Source organism: Ananas comosus, linkage group 4 (genome assembly GCF_001540865.1).
Source record: "Ananas comosus cultivar F153 linkage group 4, ASM154086v1, whole genome shotgun sequence".
Taxonomy (NCBI): domain Eukaryota; kingdom Viridiplantae; phylum Streptophyta; class Magnoliopsida; order Poales; family Bromeliaceae; genus Ananas; species Ananas comosus.
The window spans coordinates 15,425,196-15,451,737 of record NC_033624.1 but is presented as its reverse complement, the minus strand read 5'-3'; the positions used below and the strand labels follow the sequence as shown (position 1 = coordinate 15,451,737).

General features: G+C 41.5%; 6 protein-coding genes across 9 annotated transcripts; 2 read left to right on the top strand and 4 right to left on the bottom strand.

Moving 5' to 3' along the window:
* LOC109709145 (pentatricopeptide repeat-containing protein At2g39620-like) lies at nt 1–800 on the bottom strand. Its single transcript, XM_020231211.1, has 3 exons — nt 776–800; nt 86–580; nt 1–8 (listed from the first exon to the last, which is right to left on the bottom strand). Exons 1-3 carry the CDS (start codon nt 798–800, stop codon nt 1–3), a joined length of 528 nt encoding a protein of 175 aa, XP_020086800.1.
* Nucleotides 2,460–3,463, top strand: LOC109708760 (17.9 kDa class I heat shock protein-like). Its single transcript, XM_020230580.1, has one exon. The coding sequence runs from the start codon at nt 2,615–2,617 to the stop codon at nt 3,083–3,085; it is 471 nt and encodes a 156-aa protein (XP_020086169.1). The 5' UTR covers nt 2,460–2,614; the 3' UTR covers nt 3,086–3,463.
* Nucleotides 3,621–5,537, bottom strand: LOC109708756 (fructose-1,6-bisphosphatase, chloroplastic). The gene is made up of 4 exons (XM_020230577.1): nt 5,009–5,537; nt 4,704–4,928; nt 4,100–4,606; nt 3,621–3,972 (listed from the first exon to the last, which is right to left on the bottom strand). The coding sequence occupies exons 1-4, from the start codon at nt 5,438–5,440 to the stop codon at nt 3,901–3,903; spliced, it is 1,236 nt and encodes a 411-aa protein (XP_020086166.1). The 5' UTR covers nt 5,441–5,537; the 3' UTR covers nt 3,621–3,900.
* On the top strand, nt 10,397–12,326 carry LOC109708692. The gene is made up of 3 exons (XM_020230510.1): nt 10,397–10,691; nt 10,956–11,288; nt 11,840–12,326. Exons 1-3 carry the CDS (start codon nt 10,616–10,618, stop codon nt 12,052–12,054), a joined length of 624 nt encoding a protein of 207 aa, XP_020086099.1. The 5' UTR covers nt 10,397–10,615; the 3' UTR covers nt 12,055–12,326.
* On the bottom strand, nt 13,606–18,321 carry LOC109708691 (phosphatidylinositol:ceramide inositolphosphotransferase-like). Its single transcript, XM_020230509.1, has 12 exons — nt 17,974–18,321; nt 17,791–17,880; nt 16,575–16,661; nt 16,388–16,456; nt 15,841–15,921; nt 15,689–15,760; nt 15,523–15,583; nt 15,311–15,413; nt 15,082–15,177; nt 14,953–14,999; nt 14,740–14,864; nt 13,606–14,161 (listed from the first exon to the last, which is right to left on the bottom strand). The coding sequence occupies exons 1-12, from the start codon at nt 18,004–18,006 to the stop codon at nt 14,081–14,083; spliced, it is 945 nt and encodes a 314-aa protein (XP_020086098.1). The 5' UTR covers nt 18,007–18,321; the 3' UTR covers nt 13,606–14,080.
* Nucleotides 18,388–26,338, bottom strand: LOC109708689. 4 transcript variants are annotated; one of them, XM_020230507.1, is made up of 4 exons: nt 26,093–26,338; nt 22,919–25,218; nt 22,531–22,831; nt 18,388–19,498 (listed from the first exon to the last, which is right to left on the bottom strand). In XM_020230507.1, exons 2-3 carry the CDS (start codon nt 25,055–25,057, stop codon nt 22,550–22,552), a joined length of 2,421 nt encoding a protein of 806 aa, XP_020086096.1. In that variant the 5' UTR covers nt 25,058–25,218; nt 26,093–26,338; the 3' UTR covers nt 18,388–19,498; nt 22,531–22,549. The 4 variants fall into 4 exon arrangements, with proteins under 4 accessions (XP_020086096.1, XP_020086097.1, XP_020086095.1 ...); XM_020230508.1 differs by having other exon boundaries at nt 18,388–19,493; XM_020230506.1 differs by lacking the exon at nt 18,388–19,498 and adding an exon at nt 21,946–22,320 and having other exon boundaries at nt 26,093–26,337.

Sequence of the window (26,542 nt, the reverse complement as noted above, 5' to 3'; positions counted from 1 at the left end):
TTACCACTCTGGGAGAATCCGCCGATTATCGCGTTCCACGCGACGACATCCAGCACGGGCATTGAGTCGAACACCTCCCGCGCACTCGCAATCATGCCCAATTTGCAGTACATGTCGACAAGGCCGGTCGCGATGAAGACGTCGCCGATTAGCCCTCTTCGCGCGATCTCGCGATGGATCAGAGCGCCAGTTTCAGAGTCGAGGGCGCCGGCGCAGGCCTTCAAGGCGAAGGTGAAGGTGTACTTATCGGGTCGGGTTCTGCACCCGAGCATTCGACGGTAGAAGCGGATCGCCGTGTCGCAGTCGCCGGAGGTGGTGTAGGATCGGATGAGGGAGTTCCATAAGACGGCGTCGGGGTCGGGGGAGGAGTTGAAGACGGCGAGAGCGGAGTCGGGTCGGCGGAAGGAGGAGTAGGCGTTGAGGAGAAGGGTGCGGACGGAGTCGGCGGAGATGGCGCCGCGAACGACGAGGCGGGCGTGGAGTTGGAGGAGAGAGCGGAGGCTTCTGCACGAGCGTAGGAGGTGGGAGGAGTCCACGGAGGAGAGGTGGGGTGTTGAGGTGGACGACGATGCTGCTGCTGCTACGACGGCAGAAGCAGAAGCAGAAGCAGAAGCAGCAGCAGCAGCAGCAGCAGAAGAGAGGAGACGAGGCAAGCGGTGAGCGGCAGGGGTTGGGTGGTGAGCGAGGCGCAATGATGGCATTAAAACTGGTAGCGGTGATCAGAGAGTAAAGCTTGCTTCTCGCTGGTATCCTTTTTCGTTGGTTTCTTCTGCACATGAGAGTCCCTTGCTTCTTCCCATGTTTCGGTTTTGGGTCTCCTCCTCATTACTCATTAGTGGGTTTGGGTGGCATGCCGTTCGGGTCGGGTCGGGTCGGGTCGGGATTTAATCCTGCGCTATTTGTACATTCCATTTATTATTACTCGGCCAGCCCCAAACGCACCAATATGCATTCATGCAATATGCATGAATGCATATTAGAAACTCTTTCGACAACAGGAAAGAATCCGGATCCTCTATTAAGAATAAAACCAGCCGAAGGGAACCTGATCCACAGAAATCTTGAAAAAGACCAAGTAGGGCAACTCGATCTTAAGCCAAGGGGTGGTGGGTAAAAGAAAGATCCAATACGTTTAGTTAAGACTATCCCAACTGAAGCATTGGTTAATGAACAGTAGGTGAAGAAGATAGTAAACTCAAATTAGAATTGAACTAAGCTAACTTGTTGCTGTCTGATGTTTGTTTATTCTTGTAACTAAAATAGTAGGTCCTGTATGTGCACTCCTTGTTTGTTTACATTTCTGATCCTTTTGACACATTTTATCGGGTTGTTGAAGCTAAGAACAATGTAGTTCTAGGCAAAAAGGAGATGTTGCAGGCAATCAAGCGCAATAGCAGCAGCAGAACTTTTCTTTTGCTTTTCTTTGTCGTCCTTACTTTCTCCATCCTGTTCATTGACTGGTATAGCTGAATTTGGATGATGTGAGCTTCCGCCTCTAATCCTTTTCTGATGATTGCATGCTGTAGCAATGTAAAGAGGTTCAGGGATCTATCTGAAACAGTGTAATTCCGTTTTTGACAAAGTTGATGGGTAACCATTCTTAAATATTTGCGAGGTGACCGACCGTCCCTAGAGCAAGTGGCAAAGGGCTTGGTGGTTGGTATCCGAGACCCAAGTTCGAATCCTAGTTGATTCACATTTCTAGCTAAGTTTATTTCTAAATGAAATAAACGAAACGGATAGCGTACTACCTATCTCTCAAAAAAAATATTTGGCTACCTATCTCTCAAAAAAAATATTTGCGAGGCGGTTTGTAATATGCAATAATTTTAGAGTATATATATTTGTGTGTTATTCATTTTGAAATCAGATACAACAGTCCTTTTTGCTTTTCTCTCTCTCTCTCTCTCTCTCAAAGCGAAAGTGTAGGCATCAGAGCTAATGTCATTAAGAGGTCATTTGGTTTTCTTGTTGCCTTTGTTTGTGATATTAGTTTGCAAACTAACATGTCTATACTCTTCCTTTTTTTGTGTATGTGTGTGTGTATGTGTGTTCGTTGTTGGGTGGGACCGTGGTGTATGTATTCAGTTAATCAACTGCTGTAATGCTCGCGCTAAAACGACCCACAAGTTTCTGTCTTTGTCTTGGACTTAGAGGATTTGGAATCATGGAGCTAGTGGGGTATAAATTATAAGCATACTCTGCAGCGAAACATAAACAACAAAGTCGGCGACGAGACATATCGATTTGCAGTATTCAATATAACCTTGCGCGAAAGGTGAAGTCGGTGGCGAAGCATCTCATAGCGCCGTAAGTACGGTAACGCACGCCTTTGTCGAGAAAGTGCTAGAACGGACGCGATGGTTCTCGCGGTTCGCTTGAACCGGTTTGTCTGATCGGCTGGCGGTTCCGGAACCGTCGAGAGTAATCGGAAGAAGCCTGGGGAACGTTCGAGAAACTCTCTCTCTCTCTATCTATATATAGGTCTCCCCACTCCGCTCTAGCCTCATCGACCCATCATCATCCATCAAGTGCAAGCAAGCAGGCAGTCTCATCGGAACAATCCATCCATCCTAAACCCTCTGAAGAAGCGTCGTCTTCGGAAGCGATCATCATGTCTCTGGTTCGGCGAAGCAACATCTTCGATCCCTTCTCCCTCGACCTGTGGGAGCCCTTCGAGGGCTTCCCCTTCGGCGGCGCCCTCTCGTTCCCGCGCCCCTCGGCGTCCTTCCCCGCGGAGACAGCGTCGTTCGCGGGCGCCCGCATAGATTGGAAGGAGACGCCGGAGGCGCACGTGTTCAAGGCGGATCTGCCGGGGGTGAAGAAGGAGGAGGTGAAGGTGGAGGTGGAGGAGGGCAACGTCCTGCAGATCAGCGGCGAGCGCACCAGGGAGAAGGAGGAGAAGAACGACACCTGGCACCGCGTGGAGCGCAGCAGCGGCAAGTTCCTACGCAGGTTCCGCCTCCCCGACAACGCCAAGGTCGATCAGGTCAAGGCCGCCATGGAGAACGGCGTGCTCACCGTCACCGTCCCCAAGGAGGACGTCAAGAAGCCCCAGGTCAAGTCCGTCCAGATCTCCGGCTGATCACGATGATGCTGATCAGCACAGCACCAGCAGCAGCTTTGCTTCCTTCCTTCCTTCCTTCCTTCCTTCCTTCCCAGAACGAATAAATCTTCTAGGTCTCATCTACTTCGTCATCGTCTCTCTCTCTGTGCGTCTGATCTGAGTCTCTCTTTAATCGTAGTGTAATGTGTAGTGTGCTGCTACTTACTCGTTAGGGTCGGTTCGGTGCCTTCTTTCTCTGTCCATCGCATTTCGTCGAGCGATTCTCGTGCATTTTTGTATTTTGAATTGCTGGTGAATTACTGATGCGTGTCTTGGTCGTGCTGTATGCCGGGCCACTTTGCGTGTAAATAAATCGTGTGAATCTTATCCTATGATGTGTGACTATTCCTTCTACTTCTTCGAATTTGTGATTTTTTTTTTTTTTTTTGTCTTTCCGCTTGATTCTTTGAGCATGATTGATAGATTAATTTGCCTGCAGCGTAAGGTTTATTTGGTATGTACTACGCTCTAAGTACCGCAAAAATTTGCTGAAATTTAATGTTGCTAAAAGTTGTTAATAGGGCCAATCATGAAGCATTTTATTTTTCCATTCATTTTCATAGGTTTAAAATTTGATGCCAGATGAATGAATGCCCAGAATACTGGCAGTGGTATCCTCATCAAATTCTATCTGTAACAATAGATACGATGGAAACTACGTATAAAAAATACATCTGCTGCATGTGAAACAATAAATAAAGATGGGCATAGGAGTTTCTTAAAATTTTGGAGTGTGCGGAAGGCTTCCAAAATATAGTCCTATGTGAGGCTAACCGGCCTTCCGTACAAAAGGATCATGCCAAGAACTTCTCCAACTTCTCGACTTCTTCAACGCTTCCGATGAATAGTGGAACTCTTTGATGGATCTAGTAAAATCAAAGATTTGTATTTCGCCGTATTAGCCCGGTGTGCATACTAACTGTTCTAAGCTATATTTATTCTCTGGTTTCAGACAGAACGAGATGAACTACAACAAAAGTAACGGTAGCTTACCTCTTCAGGCTTGATGTCGAGAATCCTTTGGTGGCCGTCCGATCCCTTCCCGCCAGCCTGCTCCACAATGAAACTCATCGGAGCGCACTCGTAAAGCAGCCTGAGCTTCCCATTCTTGTTCTTCTTATCGCGGGGATATCCATATATGCCACCGTACAGCAAAGTCCGGTGGAAGTCCCCGACGAGGCTGCCGATGTACCGGGCCGAGTAGGGCTTCCCTGATGGCCCAGGGTCCTTGAGGATGTCCATGTACTGCTTCAACTTGTCTTCCCACAGCTGGTAGTTTCCTTCGTTGAACGCGTATATCTTGCCTGCTCGCGGTATCTTCACCTCTTCCTGGGTCAGCACAAACTCGCCATACATGGGGTCCAGCGTGAACACGAACACGCCCTCCCCCACTGTAAGCACGAAGATCACTGAGCTGGAGTACATGCAGTATCCTGCGGCAAGTAGGTTGCTTCCAGGCTGGCACACGGTGACCACGCACCTCTGCTCCGTCTGATCGAGCTGTCATTGCCATATTACAAAGGTCAGAACCATAAGATTCAATCTACTACGTGTGTTCGGACCGGGGGAAAAAGATTAGGAAAGGGAGCATGTATACTGTGGCATCGTCACCGGTGTCAGCAAGGCACTCATCATTGGGACTGTAGATGCCAAAGATGGAGCCAGTGGAGACGGCCGCGTCGATGTTGGAGGAGCCGTCGAGGGGGTCGAACACCACGATGTAATTGCCGGAGTAGCTCTCTTCTACGGCCACCGGCACGTCCTCCTCTTCTGAGGCTATGATTCCTGTACGCCCGCTTGATGTCAGACAATTTGAGAACACCTGTAGTTTACGAGAATTGCCAAACTTTGTAGTTACTTGCAGAACAGAAAGGGCAGATTGAGTGTTGATTAATCGATTACTTCGTTAGAGATGACATCAAGTTTCTTCTGGTCTTCGCCTTGGACGTTGACGGCGCCCTGGACGCCTGTGAGATTGGCGATGCTGGCCCGTTGGACTAGGGAGGCAATCTGCTTGCACGCCACGGAGATGCTCGAAAGGACGATGGTCAGCTCTGTGTCGATGTTGCCTGCTTGTTCCTGCTTCAGCAGCCATGTTGTCAGCGTCTGCACTGCAAAGCTGCTCTTCTTCTTGGTTGCCACCGTCTCCACTTGCGACGCTGTGGCGTCCACTGCAGCGCATCGTATATTTGAAGCTGGAGAAGAGCGCACATGGTGTGAGCAGGCCCTCCCGGGCAAAAGCGAGAGGACCAAATGCGGAAAGGGTGAGATACGGGTCGAAGCTCTGCTGCAGAGGAGCTGAGAGGGAGCAGAGATCGCAGCTGAGGCAGCCATTGTTGCTTTAGTTTCCCGCGTTTCTGATCCATGTGTTCTTCTTGGGGGGTTGTAGTTTGAAGTTTGGATTGGGTGCCTCAGCGGGTGGGGAATGTGAGGATATTGTAGTTTGGAAGTTTGGATTGGGTGTCTCAGCGGGTGGGGAATGTGAGGATAGTATTGTTTCTACTCCTCGTGGGACCGCTTAACCTTCATGCCATACACACACTAGTTTGTTGATGATTTTTGTCCAGGAGATATGTTCCAAAATAAGAAGAGGTAAAAAAGATATGTGCCAAAATAATAAGAGGTAAAAAACGAAAGATATTCTACTTTTCTCCTCTTCATATTTATCATGAGAAAGTTGAAAATGTATTCATTTTTAAAGCAGGCCTCTTCATATTTATCAAGCCACACCTTATTCCATTTTACTTTTCTGGGTGCGTTGAGTGCTTTGCTAAAGTTATAACTCGAGAGCTACTAGTGGTTTTCTATTTTCTGGACAAATTTTATCGCACTGGACGCAAAAAAAACAAAAACCATTAGGTGCGTGGTTCAGTGTACAAAGTTTGGGCTCTTAAGGATGGCCATGTCGTTGCACCTCACCTATTTAAGCTGTGCTTTAGCGATGAGCCCATTCGATTAAGTCAGCCCATGAATCATGGAAAGTTGATCCAATTTTGGGCCGCATTAATTCACCAGCCAATTGACGTATTGGGCCAGGCTATCCAAGCCCGATGAGCGAATCGCTGGGATGTTGGGCCTCCATTTGCTCCGGTTATTGATTCGCTAGTGACTTATTGGGCCGGGCTATCTGAGTCCGGTTACCGTCCGTGTGCTCACCCTCCTGCAGTAATCGTCTCGTTTCCTACAAAAAAAAAATTTCCGTGGGTTGTTGCTTACTACACGTCGGGGTTATTCGTGTGCGGCGGTGAGCGTATCGCTGGGACCCAAAGGCGATATAATGGCACGTTGCTGTTAGCGTGCCGCTTCGACCAGCGACCAGGGCATGTTTAATACTGAAGCGGGAAAGCAAGCTCTCCGGACCATCAATTCGCTTGCTTTATTCTCCAGCAGCATAGAGGTTAACCAACGACCTGATGAAAAGAATGGGGGAGGAATGATAGTTGAAATAAACCTCAAATAATTGGAAAACAGATCAGCTGAATTATGACTAACCATAAGTTACCACAATACCAATTAATACAACAAAAGACATTGCTTCTTTTTTTCTTTTGGTTATTTTTGCTCTGTGAATATTCACTGGCGTAAATATTCAATACGCCATTGAATATTTACTGTGTATGAATCAAACTGTTTATCTGTTCTTGCTAAGCTTGCTGGTGAGCAGCGGATCCCTGTGAGAAAAACCCATGTCTACTTATTTGCAGAGCAGAGCAGAGCAGAGCAGAGAGATTGAGAGAGAAGGGCCATTGAATTTTAGCACTTAGAACAGGTTATCTTCGTATGCAACTCCAATTAAAAAATAACAATAATACAAAAATATGTTTAGGGCCTCAATGACTATGTATTAGTTAAGTTCAAACGTGTTATCAAAATGAGCTAGCTTGGGGTCTTAAGAAGGCCCATCTAATTGCACCTCAACTCTTTAGGCTGTGGTTTCGCAATAAGGCCCATTCGATTAGTTCGCCCCGTCAATTAATTCGGCCTATATGGCATCAATAGTTGGTCGATGTTGGGCTGGGCCGCATTAATTCACCGGGCAATTGACTTATTGGGCCGGCCTATATTTTCACACCACTTTCTGAGTCCGGTCACCTCCAGTGAGATCACCCTTCCGCACAAACCGTCGCGTTTGCTTCAAAATAATTTTTTTGGTGGATTGCTGCGCACAAAACGCTGCGGTTATGCTAGGTGGCGGTGAGCGTATCGCGGGGATATTGGATCGCTATTGATTCGCTAGTCAATTGACATATGGGCTGGGCTTTTCGAGTCCGGTCACCGCCAGTGCGCTCACCCTCCCGCATCAATCGCCTCGTTTCCTTCAAAATAATTTTTTTCGTGGACTGTTGCTTAAAAAAACGTCGGGTTATTCGAACGTGGTGGTGAGCGTATCGCCCCAGTGGATGCTCCATTACTGTATTGTCACGTCAAAACTGAAAAGTGTCCTTTTTAAGTAGGTCCCGAAACTAACCAAAAATAGTCTTGAAAAATGCAGGCCTGGGCCGCCATATGGGCCCAAATTAAATGGGCCCTTTGGACTCGTACATAATTGGGCCACAGGACAAGTGATGGGCTCGTCTTTTTTTTTATTTTGTATTTAAAATATACTCTACACTTTTAAATCTCAAACATCACAGGAAATTATTACCTACTATAGATTGGTCAATTATTTTACTACAAAAATATTATTAGAATACAAATAGGAATGAATTAAGACCCATAAATTAGGTAAGTCTGGGAGCCATCATTTTGTTAATTTTTGCAGTTTAATTTTTATAAAAGATACTTAAAATAATTAAATCTAACAAAACCCGATTGAACTAACAAATATTCCGTACTCTCAGTTATCCTACCCTCGAAACGGAAAACTTTCCATTTTAGGTAAAAACCCGTGGCATACCATAAATAGACTTATCAAAAGCCAGGCCTAGGCTCATTTTGGATCATTTCTTAGGCCTGTTAAGCCGTGGCGGCCCCGTGCGTATTTGGGCCCACATCGGCCCCATTGTTTGAAAGGCCCGGTTTAATTTAAGACGCTTCGACACGGCCCAGCCTTCGTATTGACTATTCTATCTCTGGGCTCCATTACACTTTTCCTTCAATCTAAGAAATAGAAAGTTTTCTATTTGTTTGAGGTGAAGCTGCATCGTGGATGCCTCGGTGGGCCCCATTTAATGGTTTCCCATATATTTTCCCTGACTCTATTTTTTTTACTTTTTCAGGAGAGAAAGATAGTATATTGTTCGTTATGTTAAGTTTTTTAAAAAAATATTTAAAAAATATAAAATAATTAGACTTCAAATTTAAAATTTCAGACAGTTAACTAGTATGCATATTGTGTCTTTTGTAGGTTAAATTTATATGCGCCTATTTTTGTTGACAAATAGACTAAATGTGTCTTTCATGCAGATCGTGTTGTGTCGTGTCGTATCGGGCTAGGCCATTTTTCGGGCTCTTTACTCCTCCGGTTGGCCGGTCCCGGCACCGTCAGTTTCGAGCTTGACAAAAATGGATGCCACGAACCTCTCTCCACACTTGCCCTAAAGTAAACCATGCTGAATCTGATGCAGCCGATGCCTTTATAGATCTCACATGGCCTGTAAGGCTACAAAAGAGAAAGTTTTGCGTTCTTTATTCTACATCGTAGACGCTTAAGAAAGGCATCATTTTACTGTACACTCAGATATGCTCGATCTCTCAGCTCTATCCTGCTCGCGCAATAGTATTACTGGAGAGATTTGAGGATGTGGAAAGCTTTTGTGAGGCCCTGAACTTGCAATCTCTGCACTAATAATATGTGGAGTTCCTAAACTCTGAGCTGAAAAAGATGTATAATCTATCGAAAACGCAACATTAAACTAAAACTGATCATAGATAAAAAAAACTCTTGCACAATACACACAGAGCACAATTAATTCTTACGTCTAATCACTGTTGAACCAATATTCTCGGTGCAATAGTGGGTTTGAACCGTAAGTGATAGGAGGATTTAGTCCCATTAAAAGACAAGGCACCAAGTTAGAAATTGAGATGAATTAGCTAATTCTAAGAGGAAAACAAAATTATACTTTGCTTTGCTGGTCAGCATGTGCAGTTTCCACATGTGGATTCCAATGAATGTCATAAAAATGGCCGCGAACCGTTACCAATACTCTATGACTTACAATTCTGCATTCCAAGGTCGAGCGTTAATTGTGATATTTAATTTTACAAACGCAATTTACAATACTTCGGGATCCAAACAGCTGTGTAGGCAACGACTTCTCGCGTCAACACCGAGATTGTGGAGTACATGTTCGATCAACCAAAAGAATTCATTACAACAAAAATTTGAGAATTTTTAATTGCAGTAGTTTTGAATAATTTTTGCAATTTTTATGCAAATCCATTTAATTACGTGTTGTGTGAGCCGATTATTCCAAGAAAAATAATTTTAGCTAGGTGCAAAACAAGCCTAAAAAATGCACATGATTTGCGAGCTTTTCTAGAACCCACGAGACTTTGCTTAGGGAATAATAATGCACTGAGAAAAGAAAACGACGCGGCGACGACTTCCGATTTCGATCTCTCCCATGTCCCAGTTGTTAACCACCATTTTTCTATGTCCACATGGATCGTTGTTGCCCATCAAAATGGCACCCACAAATTCCGCCACATGGACCAAATTAATTTAATTAATTGGGATCGATGGGCCCAAACGCAACGGAACGAAACGAGGGTGATTGCGAACTTGTATTGAAGTGGGAACGAAGCTTCTCTCGCCACATTTGAATCGTTCAAAGTTCAAAGATCAAACCCCACCTCAGATGCCAATGCTTTCTTACCTTCCATCACGTCTCGTCGTCGTCAACGGACAACGTGCGCACGAGTCTTTGAGTTTGACTCGACGCGATGATAACAATAATAATAACAATAATAATTATAATTGATATTATTAGTAAGAACAGACTCGTTAATTACAAACTTACATACGAACCGTCAAATTTTTTTTTTTTTAAAAGAAAAGTAAATGCAAAAGTTCGCGTGCCACCGACGTTACGTATCTATTCTCAAGCTCGAACGTGATAGGTGCAAAATATCGGTACGTTGCTTGGTGCCATACGCGGTAGCTTTTTATTGGCATTTGGTGCTTAATTATGAGTTATGATAATTCGCCGTCACGGATGTTTCAAAGCCCAACACCGCGTGATGGTTGGAAATTATGCAATAAATAAATAAATAAATAAATAAATAAAGAAAAGGAGTGGAAAAAAATAAATTGAAAAAAATATATATAAAAGGGGATGCGCAGTTGAAGGTTAAAGCCACAAATAGAGACCGAAATTGTTGGATTCGTACCCGAAACACTTCCCGTTCTTTATTAGCCTTTTATTATATAAACCCCCGAAACTCGTCCCCTTCTCTCGCTCTCCATTGCCACCAATTAAGCTCCAACCTAAACAAAGCTCTCATTCATCACCCCTCCGTCTCCCTCTCTCACCACCACCACCACCACCACCACCACCATTGATAATGGCGTCCTCTTCTCTTGCTAACATGGGCTTGGCCCTTCTATTCTCCCTCTCCCTCGTCCTTCCATCGGCTCTTGGTACGTATATCCACATTTAATTATATATATATGTGCACCTACAAATAACCATTGCATTTGTCTTTCGTGCGCGTGCGTGCTCCGTACGCATTTTTATGTTTTATTTGTTTTGATTTCTGGCTGTAGGACATCAGATGATTTGAATTTGATTCTGGCTTTACTGCTAATATTACGCATTTATAGAGCTGACATGCATCCATGCATGCATGTTTTTTAAATTTAAACTTTGAATTTGAATTTGAATTTTTGAATTTGAATTTGAAGGGGCGGGAGTGGTGTGTGAGGAGCTGCCGCAGGACCTGTGCGCGTTCTCGATATCGTGGGAGTCGAAGCGGTGCCTGCTGGAGAGCGCGCCGAGGAGCGGGGGTGCGGGGACGGAGTATCAGTGCCGGACGTCGGAGGTGACGGTGGGGCGGATGTCGGACTGGATCGAGACGGACGAGTGCGTGCGGGCGTGCGGCGTCGACCGCAGCACCGTCGGCATCTCCTCCGACTCCCTCCTCGACCCGCGCTTCACCTCCAACCTCTGCTCCCCCTCCTGCTACCACAACTGCCCCAACATCGTCGACCTCTACTTCAACCTCGCCGCCGGAGAAGGTCACGTTAACTTTTTTTTTATTTTTTATTTTTTTTAATTCATTAATCTACCTCTTTTGCGAAGTATTTATTTTATAATTTAAGATTAATTAAATAAGACAAATAATAGTGAAGCACACAACAGGTGCAGTTAACTTCCTATGGTCGTACGTAACGATCACGCGGAGATACCCAAAGTGGGATTGAAGCATAAAACAGAGAGAAAAGGACCTAGTAAAGACGATAGGAATGTCTCACGGAAAAATTAAAAGAAAAAATCATATTTAAAAAAAAAAAAAAAAAGATGGACTACGTGATGTTCATTATCTGGGCTTTGGAAATGTTGGGCCCTAGATGAAGTCCAACAAGAAAGTCACCATATGTGTGTATACACCATAGGTACGTGTGGGGCTTATTTTACTGGCAAAACTTTAACAAGGAGCATCTGGTTCTCCTTCATTAGATTGCCTTTTAAAATTCACCGTCCAATTCAGTGTTAGCTCACTGCTCACAGTATTTACTATATACGTCCGGAAAAAGAAAGTGAAGGCTGATACAATTGGTGTTAACAGGTGTGTTCCTACCTGATCTGTGCGAGACTCAACGCTCGAACCCTCGCCGCGCGATGGCGGAGCTCTTGAGTTCGGGTGCGGCGCCTGGACCAGTTTCTGGGGGTGGGTTCGTCAGCAAGAAGGGCGAAGGCCCGGCGCCTGGACCAGTTTCCGGTGGTGGGTTCGTCAGCAAGAAGGATGCAGCTGCGCCTTCGCCTTCTCCATCTTTCATATAAAAAATAATAAAAATAATTTGTTGGCCACTGCGGTGGGATTCTTTCTATCACTACTATATATATACAAATACATGAACGTTTGTCCAGCTGCTTGTATAATATTTGTTTCAGGAATAATTAGATGATGTTCAGAGGGGTGGGTAATATATTTTGTGCGGATATTTGTATCGAGTTTTGTTTGGGGCCAAACATAGTAACCATTTGATTTTCTTCAATATACAGAGATCATAAAATTATATACGTATGCTGTATGCATGCGTTGCATTTATGTATGTATGTTTGTATGTATGTATGTATCTATGGGGTGCTATATATATATATATATATATATTGTCTTATTCAATACCAATTTAACTATCTCTTTCACCCGCAAATGTGATGTATGCAGTAGATACAACAAAAGGATGCCTCCCATCAATTCAGCGATTTGTGCCTCGCATGTTTTTTTGTATTTGTAAATTCATCTCTTTCTTCTCACAGTGAAGCGGACTATTTATTTAATAGAATAATATTGGAGGATTTCTCCACCTGGTCCTGCATGAATATGTACGTCGATCTCCGCATGCATGATTCTCTTATTAAGAGATTTTTCTACTTCATGAACCTTAGCTAGGCAATTTATATACAAATGATCGGTTCCTCCAACTTTGGCTGGAAGTACAGAGTTCGGATTTTAAAATTATACTTATATTTTGAGAAAGAAGAAACTATAATAAAAATTTGCCCAACGAGTATTTTTAAATAATTCTATTCAAATAGCATTTGAACGAAAACTCTAAAAAATTTGATTGATTGATTGATTGATTAGACCCATGTCTTGTCATGTGGCTTGTAAACAAAAAATAAATCTCACATGTAACAATTACTCTGCCAAGAATAATTATGAACAAAATTTCAAATCAACGACCGTCCCTTGAGTAAGTGGCAAAGAATTTGATGGTTGGTATCCGAAATCTAAGTTCGAATCTTAATTGATTCACATTTTCAGGTAAATTTATTTCTAAATGAAATAAACGAAGTGGATAGCGTGCTACATATCTCTCAAAAAAAAAAAAACAAAAAAAAAATAAATTTCAGATCAAAATCTGTCATGCGATGCTTCTCCGTCTTGCATGTATCTTTCTCCAGCTCTTTTCTTTCATAACAAAAGCCAGTTCGCAGGTGCTGAAGGTGCCATAGTCGTGTGCATTCTTATCATCTACTCCACGGGAGCATGTTTGTCTGACAGTAATTAAATTTCAGGTTGAAATTGACTATAGTTGAACTGAAAGTCCATAAACATTTTTGTTTTTTATCACTGTTTGATTAAAATTCAATTAAATTTCATTATCCCACTTTTTTATGGTTTTTTCAATTATTTGTTCATATCTTGCTTTTCGTTAATTTGACTTCGCCACCAACCAACACGTAGGACAAAATCAATTAGCACATATTAAAAAAGTTAAATTAACAGACGAAATTAATTTACAGCCAACTAAATAGTAAAAGTGGTTATTTATAGGCAAAATAATTGAGTGAAACAAACATGCCCCACATAATACACATGAAACAAACAGGAAAGAAAACAATTTGATACTCAATATGCATGTGAATTATGCATAACTGGGGCTCGTCCGCTTTCAAATGCAGATGCATTTCGAGTTTGGACCTCTAGAAGAGGCTGTGAATACCTATGTACAATGAATCGATCAGCATTACTTCACACAAATTGATCAATCTAGCTTGAATTAAAATAACGACGAGCAGGAGCCTCAAAAAAGGAAACCGGAAAAAAAAAGAAAAAGAAAAAAGCACAATGGTGAAGGAAAAGACCAAAATTCTAGTCGGCCAACGCCAAAATTTCTTCTTAGTTTAAGTTACAACTACAAGGGCCTATTCCATTCGGTGTGACATCTTCAAAGCACCTATTCGATTCAGTGAGACATCTCCACTGCCCAGACACATGCGATGCTTGCTCCAGCCCCTGATTGGTGTCTCTCTTCTGAGTCCTAAAAAAAGCCTCCATCCCAACTGCATTTCCCACAAACTATGTGCCATTCATTGTTGTTCCTGAATCGGCATAAGTCCGGTCATCCAAGTGCTTCCCATTCATTTGTGTTCTGACTCTCTACAAAATAAAATTTGGCATTACTTTTCCTGATTTGTAACACAAAATGAAGAATACATTTGGAATAAGCAAAGGTATGCATAAAGCAGACTTCCATGTAGAAGCAATGCCAACTTGCCCTGACAGAAGTCAGGAGACAACAAAGTTTTCAGCTCGCATACAGAAACAGATAAAAAGAATAAGCTCATTAGACCTATTTGCTATAACTACTTTATATCTTAACAATGACTAGAAGAGGAAATCCTACTTCTGCTTGGTTTATTGCACATAATAAACTGAGCTCTACTTGGATGGGGGCTGGCATGGTGGCGGTAAGACTCAAATTGTACTATTTTCTAATAAACAAACAGCTGTTATAATGTCTATTGTAGACAGCCGATCATAGGTGAACCAAATTACCAGGCACTGATAAAAACTAAACGGGAACTCAAACCCAGCAACAAATGCTACGCACCTAATGTAAGCACTCTGATTTTGTTCAAGCACTGTGCTTGAGAGCAGTTCTTTATCCATAGGGTCAAAACTAAAAAGTTTATCTTTGAAACTAAAGCAAAGTATATTTCAGTAAACTATCATACCCGATCGGCAGAATCCACAGAATTTCCATTCAACAGCTTGTGAAGCTCTTCCTTAGATCTGCTTTCTTTATCTTTGACACTTACGGGCAGCAATGTAGTAGATCCACCGGAACGATCTGGCATCTCTGTGTGGAAACATAACAAATCAACAGTTAATTGATAAGCTAAGAAAACTATTATACTAGTAAATTCAAAATAGAGAAAATGACCCACCAGGTAGCTTCTGGTCGATGAAGAAGACGACCAGATTTACAGTGTACCTGCACAAAAGAGATGTAAGTAGGAAAAAGAAAATAAACATTTGAGCCACAAAGGTACTAGTATAGTAAAAAGACCACTCACCACGCCACGACGACATCGACTGTATAGTGCTTGCGGGAGGCTATAATAAGCAGACTCTGCACTACAGCTGTTAACCATGCTAGCAGCTTAACAATCCTGTGAAAAGAGCAAGGCAAATATCATACATGCATTATGCAATCTCCACGTCCACAAGACACTATTTTCCAACACAAAGCATTCTGCAAAAGTTAAATTCAAGTCACATTTAACTGAATGTCAAATGTTATACCTTTTAGAGCCATACTTCTGGTATGTGCGGACAAAGACGAGAGTAAATATCATGTGGGATGAAAATATTAGATCGCCACACCCATATATAACTCCTCTTGGAACTGCAGGAAAAGGGGAGGAAAGGAAACCTTGTGAACATCCAAATGATGGATAATGCATCAAACATTCAAAACACACTTTGATGAGTCAAACCAAACTTGGATCACTTACAGTTAATGAGAAGCACCTCAAATACACTTTCAGGTGGCGGCAATCTGGCAAGCTTGGAGCCCTGCATGAATTACAAAAAATAACTGATTTTTGGTAGTTCTAGTGAAACTGGCGTAGCAAGGTTTTTTTTTATTCACAAAATGCCAATTTATATCAGCAATGTTACCTCACGGCAGTGATAATTAGGTCCAGGAAGTTGAGTTGAATAGAAAGTAATTATCCTTAAAATTTGAGAAACCTGCAAGAGACATATTGTTAGTAAAAAAAACCCAGCATAACTAGTAACAAAGGAAAGAAAGAACAAGAATAGGTGCTTACAACTAAAAATGCCAACACCCTGAGCCAGAGTAAAACAGTATAGAAGCGCTTGCTATGATAGATAAAGGGATGGAATGTCCACTGAAACAGAACGAAACATTATTAAAATGAAAACATACTCAACTGTAGTCCTAGGTTTCCATCTAATTTACTTTGCTTGAAGCCAGTGCAAATAGTGAAATAGTGAACACAAACTCAACTGTAACTAGAATAACTCAAATAAGACATATAAAAAAAAGAAGTTAGAGGGGAAATGGTGTATAGTAGAAAGTGTCTCCATACATTTTACCTAATTTTTATTCTTAGAAGTAGCCAACTGAGTACCCGTTTATCTTCTAGCAAAATAGTAGTAAAAGAGGCAAAACGAATTTATTGACCAAATTAATGAAAGTCAAATTCAAGAGAAACTTTATTTAACAATGAAAACTAAAAGGCCAAATGCTCGTGATACTAATTAATCATGCACACATGTAGAGAATGTGTGGCAGCAAGCAGCAACTAAAACATTAATAATTTGTGAATAGCTCAAAGTAAGATAGAAGCATACCACTACAAAGGACAAAAAGATGAAAGTGAAAAGACTCTCACTGATGTAGCCTCTCTCTTTTCCAAGCTCCTAATAGCAAAGGCATAAAGAGAAAGTCGGATGAAATTGAAAATCTAACTTACAACTATTATTCTCTAGTATTACATAAAGATGAAATGCTAGTAAATTTCAAACATGTCACACTTACCGGAAGGATCATGAACCCGAGATCTTGGAGAATTGGCCCAGGCCGATGCAAATAATGGACTCCTCGTGCAGCCAATCCATGTATATACTAGTTATATGAAAAATTGCGGTGTAAGTCTCCCAAAAAAATCAGACCTTGGTTAATCAAACAAATTTGAACGTCAAATAATGAACAGGAACATCAGGGAAAGCAAGACTATGAACTAAGAAGAAAAAAAAAAAAGCACTAAATTAAGACAAATGATAGATAGATCAAATACTGAGACCAAAGAATTTTTATATTTAGCTCACAGTAACAGAGACATAATGAGGAATCTAATAAAACGAGCAAAAACAATATTACATAAACAGACATTCAAATAAAAGCGGCTGGCATGCACAACAGCCCAAAGGAAACTGCTTAGACCATCACATGTTCATTTGTGCAGTACAATGCTATTTACCTTATCTTTCTTGGGTAAGTTGATATAACTTCACTACTATTTAGTTCTCGATCTACTATACCAATTTTTGGTTCAATAATGCAATACTTCCAATGCTTTGACCTTAGGACCTGCTATAACATGTCGTGAGCACATGACATTATGAAAATACTATTATGTTAAGAATATAATTGCTTAATATAACTGATTACATGTTGTTTTGTCTTCGCTTGCAACTTTATGTAAACAGAAATGAAACTGCGATAATGAGCAGAGTGCGTTGAACTGATACATTTTTTGAACTCTTCTGAAGAATAGTAGACTAAAGAGGAACAAATTTCTTAATTTTGAATATTAATTTAACTTTCATAGCAAACATTGATTCCCCTTGTCCCCACTGCTTATATATTTTAATCACAAAATGCATCTCTTGGATGGAGCATTGGCCCCGAACACACTAACCCCACATGCATAAGGCAGCACTTAACAACTACATACCAATTTTCCCTTCTAACAAATGATGAGCGCTTAGTATCCCTACTTTTGATGCAAACAGCTGTAAATAGAACAGTTCTCAAAATCAAAGATGAAAACACGATCGTATAGTTAAGAAATCCAGTAAAAACAATTAAGACACTACAATTGGAGGATCAAATTTGCACAAGTCGATGAAGATAAGGAAACAAATACAATCAACCAAGCAACAGTACTTTACAATCAAACATTTTCTAAATTACAGATGCAAAATCGAGACCAATTTAAGAAGGATCGCGTCACGATCTCACGCGAATTTACCTGAAAAATGAGTCCGGCAAGCAGAAGCTTCCATTTCTCCAGCAGAAGCTGCAACTCCACCGATATCTCCGAGGAAACCCTAGCCCAAAGCTACATGCAAAACCAAAATTAAACACAAAGCCAAAACAAAATTAAAGAAAAAAAAAAAAAAAAAAAAAAGAGGAAGAGGAAGATGGTGTTGACCTTGGAACCCTCGCGCGCAACGTAAAAGGTCATCGGCACTCCAATGGTTCGATTAGAGAGACGTACAGATTGGTCGTCCAACGCTCTTTGTTATCAGAGCCTTGGACGATCCGATTGGGAGAAAAGGGTTCTCCTCCTCCAACTAATCAAATCAATGGAGAAATATAGAAGAGAGAGAGAGAGAGAGAGAGAGAGAGAGAGAGACGGGGGGGGAGGTGGTGGTGGGAATCGTATTATCTGGAGCCACGAATTCAAACACCCTTTCCAGAAATGGCTTTCTCTTATTCCCTATTTTTATATGAAGACCTTCTATCTCTCTTTTTCCCCGTATATATGATTATTATTCTATAGAATAGGGAATAAGAATGAGAAAGGAGGAGGGGCGGCTTTTTTTAAGTTTTTGCTTCCGCTTCCGCTTCCGCTTCCGCTTCCTTGGTCTCGTCAATTGAAGGTAATAGTAAGAACGCGGGGTTGACACGGATCGTGATCGCGAAGGAGGCCGAGCGGAGAAAGGAGGAGGGGGAGAAGGGGCAGGCCAGATAGTGCTGGAATTGATAGCGACCTTCGCTCGCCTCTAGAAAATCCACCTCGTTTGGTTGGTAAAACAATTAGGCTTTAATTATTTATTTTATTTATTTCCCTTTTAACCTTATTATTATTATTATTATATTATTATTATTATTATTATTATTATTACTTTATAGTTTGTTCAACCCGCTTAGCCGATTCGAATCCAAAGCCTACTCTATTTGAATTTGAATTTTATTACTATTTATTTAAAAGGAAAAAAAAGCATGCTCATCTAGAGATTCTAGACTAGGACGATCGCGTTTGGCGATGCATTGGACTGGGCTGGGCTGGGGTGGGCCTAAAATAATGTGGCTTAAACGTGGGCCCTAGTCAGATCCGGTCTGAACTATAGTCAGTTAGTTAACCCAGGTTTAGCTCCGGTCCGGGCCTAAATATAGCTGTAGGATACTTTATAACACAACTATAAGGAGTTGAAGCACGAACGATTTGAACATAGATTATGTAATTTCCAAAAACTGAACTTCTAATTAGAATATAATCTAGTTGTGTTAGGTTTTGCGTCAGGGTCTCGGCATACGCCACATATTGATTGGCCTGTATGTGGAATGAATTGGCTTTCAATTAGCTTTCTTTCTGACTCCCTTCGTTGCCCTCAATCTATTGTTCGATTTTCGGATGAAATCTTCGACCTCTTAATTAATGATTTTAATTAATTTTGAAGTACGAGGCTAACTGTGGTGATTTGAAATTTCTATGCTGCTGCTGATGATGATCGAGCATGAAAACTGCCGTCTGTGATGGGACCAGTGGCGTCCGGCCCTGCAATAATTTCTGCTGTGGGTGTGGGGAAAGGGACAACTTCGGTCAGCCTGCTGCGGGTCAGCCGGTCGCCCACGGAAGCAGCCCACGTTTGAAGCGCGCCATGTTCGCTCCGCACCAGATTCCGTTCCCACGATTCGAGATTCTGACTCGCCACAGTGGGAGAAATCCTACCCTATCACACATGTCCCACATCATCAATAATAAACTAATTATTTTTTTTTTAAAACAAAAATATAATAAAAATATTTTTTTACAATTATGATGGGACATATGTCTCTAAAAAATTATATTTGATTGATTTATTACGCCACGTCACTAATATATTCATTGCATTCTATAATTTTTTCCACACAGGCGGAGAGCACAGTCCCTGCTGACGTGGCAGTGCCGTCATCATTGGCCTGGAGCCACATACGCACATCTTCGTGGTCCACTCAATATTCGACTGTCCCCGCTCTTCTACCTTTAAAACTATATATAATATATATGGATCATGATTGAGAAATTGGATCCCGTGTTTATTTATTTATTAAGAATAATTATAATTATTATATTGGCCGTCGCTGTAGACTAATTTGTTATAACTGATGCAGCCGTTAAGAACACTAACTACATACGATTGCCTCACCTTGTTGCTTTAACAGATAAAAAAAAAAAAAAATCTGGAAGATTCAAAATCAATGGCCACCCGGTCTGTTCTTATAGGGACAAGTAAAGGGGTATGTGGAGGATAGGGTTTATCATCTGCTGCCATTCTAGAAAGCCAGAAGATCCGACAATACCCGTGTTGTACCAAGAAAATAATAATGAACGAAAAAGACTTATTAGAGTACTCCATGCCATGTGATAGGCCGGTTGCGGTTGTGCTTTTCCTTGTAAGAAAATTTTAAATATTTACTATAATGTTTTCAGTGTTTCAGCATAGAAGGAGCATAGAAGGAGCTAATATGAGAATTTTCTGTGAAGGCACCCTGCCACAACTTTTATATGAACGCCGCGGTATTACAGAATAGTAGAATACAAAATCCATTGCTCTCCATGAATTGATGATATACTAACACATGTTGATGCGTCAACGGGATCTCCAGGGGTTTCAAAAGCTTTTCCCTTCTAAACAAACTTGCTAAGTAGAGGATCAGGACAAAAAATCAATCATTTTAAACATCACTAGCAGTTAAAATAACTTGTCAGCAGCTGCCGATTAATTACATTCACCAGTACAACCCAAGAGGCTAGAACCCGGACAAAAATTTTATAGGCATAATCTCCAAACTAATTAGCAGGAGGACTACGCGGGTCGGTGCCATGTGGCTCATCCGACGGCCACGGATGGAAAGAAAAAAACCATGCATTTTGAGAGAGAGAGAGAGAGAAAATTATTGAGAAAGACATCCGTCCGATCGGCCACATGGCCGGCGTCGATCGACGTAGTCCCCAAACTACTTGCCCATAAAATTTTTGCCCCTTTATAAAGCCAACACTAATTGCTCAAACGCACAAAACCTTTTATATTGGTAAAAGCCTACGAAAACTGCCACAAGGTATAATAAAGGGAGAACCGTACAATCGTTAAGGCGCAGTGATAAACCTTGCAGGGACTGAGTGATGCTGAAAAAGCCAGCAGAACATTGATGAACCCCATTAAGCTAGGAGTAATGCTACTCGTCGGCCTATAAAATAGGTGTAACGTTTACACCCTAGACCTTTTGTGGTCTTTCTTTGCTCACTTATTATTATTATTATTATTTTTTACTAAAACCCAAAGAAGCTTTGTGAGTCTTTTTATTTTAACTAAAATTCAAAGGGACTTTGTAAAACTTTAGATTAAGAGATGTAAGACTTACATCCCTATAAGGAATATAAGGGTAGCATTCTTCACTGTCTAGAGATATGGTCTGTATTAAATAAAAAAAGGATGAGTAGAAGGGATGCTAAGATCTGATAAATTTTTTTTCATCTAGTAAAAAAGATCAAATCATGATAGTTTGCATCTAGCTTACTAGAAAGAACAAGAGTAAACTAAGAAGAAATAAAAACTGTTTCATTTCCTTACATAAAGAACAAGGTATCCGGAATTTGGGAATTACTGTTTCAGCTTTTTGTAACAACTTTTCTATTAGCTTCATTTATAATTGACTTTGCACTGGGTTTTGATCAACACAAACAACTTTGGATCATGTCGTGGTCATATTTTGATCTAAACTGACGGATCTCAATTGAGTTTTTGGTCAACCAAAGCCCCACCCAAAGAAGATAAAACGCAACCTAAATCCAAATTCTAACAAGGCTGACAGAAAAATCCTTACAAAAAACCAGAATAGAAATCTCAGAATACCATAGTAATAGAAATGAAACTATGACTATGAGAGACTTTTTTTGAGAGAGAGAAAGGTAGCATGGCATCTACTTTGTTTATTTTTTGTTAGAAATAAGCTTAGCTGAAAATATGAAGCAGCTAAGCTTCAAACCTAAAACTTTGAATACTACCCACCAAGCCCTTTGTCACTTGTGCTAAGGACGGTCGGTCACTCTGAGAGACTCCTAGATGAAAATACGCTATACCACATTATTGTTTTTGGAAGTTAACCCAAGAATAATGACCAAATATGATAAACATCCTGAAACTACAAATTCCCTAACATAGTTAATTGATCTCTCGAACAACAAAGGAATCAAAGCCTCACAAACTTTCAGCAATTGCTTTGCCACATGAATTGCTACCACATGTTCATACGCAAGTGTTCTATAGGATGCCTTTGTGGCTATGTAGCTATGGCCTAACTAAAACAATATGACAAGAACTCTATGCCTGGATAGTTAAATGCAGCAAGAAACTATGCGCATTAGATACAAGCTATGGCCTTGTTTATACTCTTCTTGGAAAACGACAGCCATTTGATTCAGAAAGAACCTTTGTCCTTTATATTTCTCTATGGTGGATGACATGCGATACAGATTGCCACAGAACGAGCAATTTACCTTCTTTCTTGTCCCCTAAAGAGTACAGTATTTTATTATAACAGAAAGATAGATGAACTAATGAAGCACTGTACATCATATCATGAAACCAGGTGCATATAATGTAGATTTTACTACCAAGGATTGGCAAATCAAAGATAGCTTTTAAGTGAAGACAAGTGCATGTGATCTATATCTATGAACTTTTATACTACATATGGTACAAGAAAAAAGCGAAACCCATACCTATTGCTTAGGTCTGTAATTAAGCTCTTCCAACAGGAGAAAGTGGTGGATAATTCGGTACATAGCTTGTTTGAACTCCACCTTTACTTTGTGCAGAAGCCTTATTTCCAAGATCAGCAACGACTGGCTCCTGCAAGCCGTTAACCTCTGCTTGATGTTTTGTAAGGCTTCTGCTGTGAAGAATTGCAATTGAAATCACAAAAGCCTGAAGTAAAGCAATCGATTCCTGAAATTCAACTGTATACAACCCTTCTTTGAAAGAAATCATGCTAAAGGGATGTCCACTTTCTTGAGATCGACCCTAAAGAATGAATTATTATTGACGTCAGCAAATTCAAGAGACCAGTTGGCCGAAGAAGGAAATAAATGACTATCTAAAATAGCATACCTGAACAAACAATTCAATTCGCTGAGTACCATCTGCATCATCGCAAATTCGGACTGAACCAGAAGTTTTGCAGTCCTGGAGCTCGTCAGCGAGTATAGTAAGAGCACAACCCTCATCCCACCCCCCACAATCGCATGCTCCACCGGATCTCCATCTTTCTATCAAAGGTGAGGGCTTCCCAGAAGTTGAAAACCCATGAATGCTTCTTGGAAGTATAGCTACGAGATTAGATAATTCAGAACTCTGATTATTCTGCTTAGTTTTCAAGTCTTGCTTCACAAGAATGGCTGCAAGCTCACAGTTAAATTGGGAATCTGTAGGTCCGTTGGATGTCGGTACAAGTTCACTACCAAACAAAACAAACTGTCTGACAACATGATCTCCTTTTGAATCATGGAACATTGACCTTGAACATGAAACATTCATCTCACCAACGACGCTAGAGAGGAATTGATGCTTCTTGCCTTTGTTTCCTGGCTTAGTCCATATGCGACCTTTTCGCTTCGATTCTTGTACAGTAAATATTGTATAAACACATTCTAAATCATTCTTGTCACAGATGCTTTTCTTTCTTACTGTGGCTGCAAGAATATTACTGCCACTGGACGAGAGCATAAACAAAGGCAACCCATTCTTCCAAGCTAGTTGAAGAAGAGCTTGCCTCTTTCTCGGGCTAGTGGAATTAACGCATGTATCCATTAACCTACAAGGCCCATTTGATGAGTTCAATCGTTCCGAACTACTAGACTTACCAGTATAACGTGCCTCATGAGAGAGGCGACGAGGTGAGGACGAAATGGAACTGGAAAAGTCCATGTGGTTCTTAGGCTTTATAAATGGATCTAATATCCTCCTCAGTGGGCTCTGCCTACCCCTGTTGTTTGATTTATTGCCACAACCAGTTGGTTCCAACTGTTGAACAGAAGAATCATACCTTAAACTGGAACTGCGACTCATTCCAGCAGGTCCAACACTTGAGTGATGACTGTACAATTTTCTTTCAGTAGCAAGACTTGTGCTCACATCACCTTGACTTGGCCTGTTAGATGTATGTTCTTCGAGTATGTTCTTCCGTTCAGTTTTCAATTCTGCCTCACTGCCTCGTAAAATGTTTTCTGTTAGAAAACCGTTACTGATGACTGGTTCATCTATTAAACTTGTATCCGGGAGAGGACAAGAATGGGAAATATGACTAGGTTGATCGATCTGTTGGAGATCCCAAAGAACTTCAATTGAGAAGCCATTGCAGTTTCTCTCCATCTGCCCTCTATATTTAGTTGGTGAGGACTCAAAGCTGATTCGGCTTCCATCAACTCGTTGTTCGAGATGATCCCAAACAGATTTTCCACTCATGGGTAAAGCAAAGGAGCCATTCTGTTGCCCTTCTCTGCCCAAGTGTAGACTACTAAAGTGGTGCTGGATATTTTCTTCTCTATTGAGTGTGCCATCTTGAGCCCCTGCCACCTTGAGCACCAATGTTGAGGGTGGTTCCTCCTTTCTACTAGTTGATTCTGAAGCTTTATTTTTCTCTTTCTTGTTCCTAATACCGACAGACGGATTGAACCGTCCATTCGCGGAAGGAGATCCATTGCCACAAGGAAGGGGGCTACCCGTGCTTCCGCAGGACTGGTTAGATGATCCAAATGTATAAAACGATGATGACTCGTTACTACTAGAGGGCGAATCTCTATCACTTCTGCTAAGAACATGTCTTTTGTTGCATGTCCATCTTTCAAGAAGGCCCCAATCAAGGACTCCAACATTCAAAGCCTTCCCCTGAAGATTGTCTCCTCTTTTTCGGTGCTGGAGATAAGATGGCACATTAGACATGTGTTTTACGAGCTCATCAGCACCACTTGCCTTAGTAACAGGCCACGGCTTTTGGTGACTTTTCAAGGGTATAGTGTGGATTGGGCTTTTGATTGAAGAATATTGATCAGGAACTGCTTGCCTGCTGAGCTTCCCAAATTTTAGGGCCGTATTATGGTCTTGATATTTTGTATTCCTGCTTCTTCTAGGCGGTAATGTCGTCTCCTTGGGTACCCCTGAGAAGTGATACTGTAAGGAGTTCCTCCTGACTTGCGCTTCAGATCCCATTGCCAAAGTTTGTTCATGCTCTGCTTTGTTTCCGGTGTGCATTTTTTACGGTGTTTTCATATAGCCATTGAAGCTTTTTTCATTTGCAAAAATCCATGTAAATGCAGCAATATGGTATTATTTCCCAATATCAATCCTTGCGCTAATATATTTAGCAGTAATGCTGATCCCTGCCGGACTAGGAAAGGTAGGAAGGATTTCACCTATATGTGCAACACGAAAAATCAATCTTAAACAATGTAGTAATTAAACGAGATAATTAATGCAAGAAATATAACCACCATGACAGATCATTCCTTAGCGGGATGGTCCTGTGAAGAGTAACTGGAAGAATAGGATTGTAATCTATAGCGATAGAACCGGTTTATTCACCATTTTTCCGAGTAATCGAGAAAGCTATAGATTACTAGATCGACATAACAGAACTTATCATAGACAAAAGATATCAAATATACTAACGTTAGCCAATATTAAGAGCTACATTGTATGATCCAAGACTGAAAAGTTTGAAAACGGAGGCATCATGATGCTTAATGAATATAATAATAATATATAAGCGATCTCCTTCATCGGACTGGCCCATCCAAGTGATTACCCTTCTCTGCTTTCTTAAATGGACTTACACAGGGTCTAACGCCTATTACTTTATTTTGAAAAAATAATGATAATAATAATACTTTTCAGAATAAAAAAAAATATATATATAAAACAAGAGCCCAGACATTCATAATTCTTTGTTCTTAGGAAAAAGGGGGAAAATTGAAAAAAAAAGAAAAGAAGATAAAGTGCTCTAATGCTCCTCCCTTTGACTCCATAGCTCAATAACAACACAGCGTAAACGAAGCAAAATGGAACGGATCTCACTGAAACCTAAGCAACTTCGCCATTGCCGCTCATCTCGGTCCAAAACCCCTCACACCGAGTAATCTCTCTCTTATACGTATATAAACCACCAAGTAGAACGACAGAAGCAAAGAACAAACCCATAACAGCGAGACTACGCAATCCATTGGCACGAAAACGATCTAACAAAGTAAAGGGAAGCGTACCGAAGAGAAACAGGAATTGAGCACTCACCGAGGAGAAGAAACGGATCTGTTTCTCGTGAGAGGTACTCCAACTCCGCAACTGGATCTCCGATCGATCGCGGATACAAATGTGGCTTGTGATTCCCAATTCCAATGGGGAAATGGCGGAGAGTGTGGAGAGGACTAGGGGTGGATGAGGATGAGGAAGAAGACGAAGCAGGAGGGGAGGGTGCTTGAGTTGAGACTTAAGAGTGGAGAGTACGGGTGATGCTCGGTAGGTGTGGATCGGGATTTAGCTTTTGGGGGTTTTTTTGGTTGCGATCACGAGTTTTTGAGTGGGAACACAAAGGACAAAAGGTGCGACCCAGCTGAGCCGGCTCCCGCCCCCGCCCTTTTCTTTTCTTTTTTTTTTTTTGTTTTTTGTCGTAGGCCGTAGGGAGCGGTCCCCGAGCTGGCCCCACGTGGGGGTCCCACGTGGCCCACCGGAATTATTATTATT

Bases quoted from the DNA above. Each gene is read 5' to 3' on its own strand.
- LOC109709145 (XM_020231211.1), bottom strand. From the start codon at position 800: ATGGGAAGAAGCAAGGGACTCTCAT. The intron at 581-775 runs GTGCAGAAGAAA...CTGCCGTCGTAG, and splicing joins AAGAAGCAAGGGACTCTCAT to CAGCAGCAGCATCGTCGTCC.
- LOC109708760 (XM_020230580.1), top strand. From the start codon at position 2,615: ATGTCTCTGGTTCGGCGAAGCAACATCTTCGATCCCTTCTCCCTCGAC.
- LOC109708756 (XM_020230577.1), bottom strand. From the start codon at position 5,440: ATGGCTGCCTCAGCTGCGATCTCTGCTCCCTCTCAGCTCCTCTGCAGC. The intron at 4,929-5,008 runs GTAATCGATTAA...CGTAAACTACAG, and splicing joins TTGATGTCATCTCTAACGAA to GTGTTCTCAAATTGTCTGAC. The intron at 3,973-4,099 runs GTAAGCTACCGT...TGATTTTACTAG, and splicing joins TCGACATCAAGCCTGAAGAG to ATCCATCAAAGAGTTCCACT.
- LOC109708692 (XM_020230510.1), top strand. From the start codon at position 10,616: ATGGCGTCCTCTTCTCTTGCTAACATGGGCTTGGCCCTTCTATTCTCC. The intron at 10,692-10,955 runs GTACGTATATCC...TTGAATTTGAAG, and splicing joins CGTCCTTCCATCGGCTCTTG to GGGCGGGAGTGGTGTGTGAG. The intron at 11,289-11,839 runs GTCACGTTAACT...TGGTGTTAACAG, and splicing joins CAACCTCGCCGCCGGAGAAG to GTGTGTTCCTACCTGATCTG.
- LOC109708691 (XM_020230509.1), bottom strand. From the start codon at position 18,006: ATGACCTTTTACGTTGCGCGCGAGGGTTCCAAG. The intron at 16,457-16,574 runs GTAAGTGTGACA...CTTTGCTATTAG, and splicing joins TCGGGTTCATGATCCTTCCG to GAGCTTGGAAAAGAGAGAGG. The intron at 15,584-15,688 runs GTAACATTGCTG...TAATTCATGCAG, and splicing joins CTAATTATCACTGCCGTGAG to GGCTCCAAGCTTGCCAGATT.
- LOC109708689 (XM_020230507.1), bottom strand. From the start codon at position 25,057: ATGCACACCGGAAACAAAGCAGAGCATGAACAAACTTTGGCAATGGGA. The intron at 22,832-22,918 runs GTATGCTATTTT...TTCATTCTTTAG, and splicing joins GAATTGAATTGTTTGTTCAG to GGTCGATCTCAAGAAAGTGG.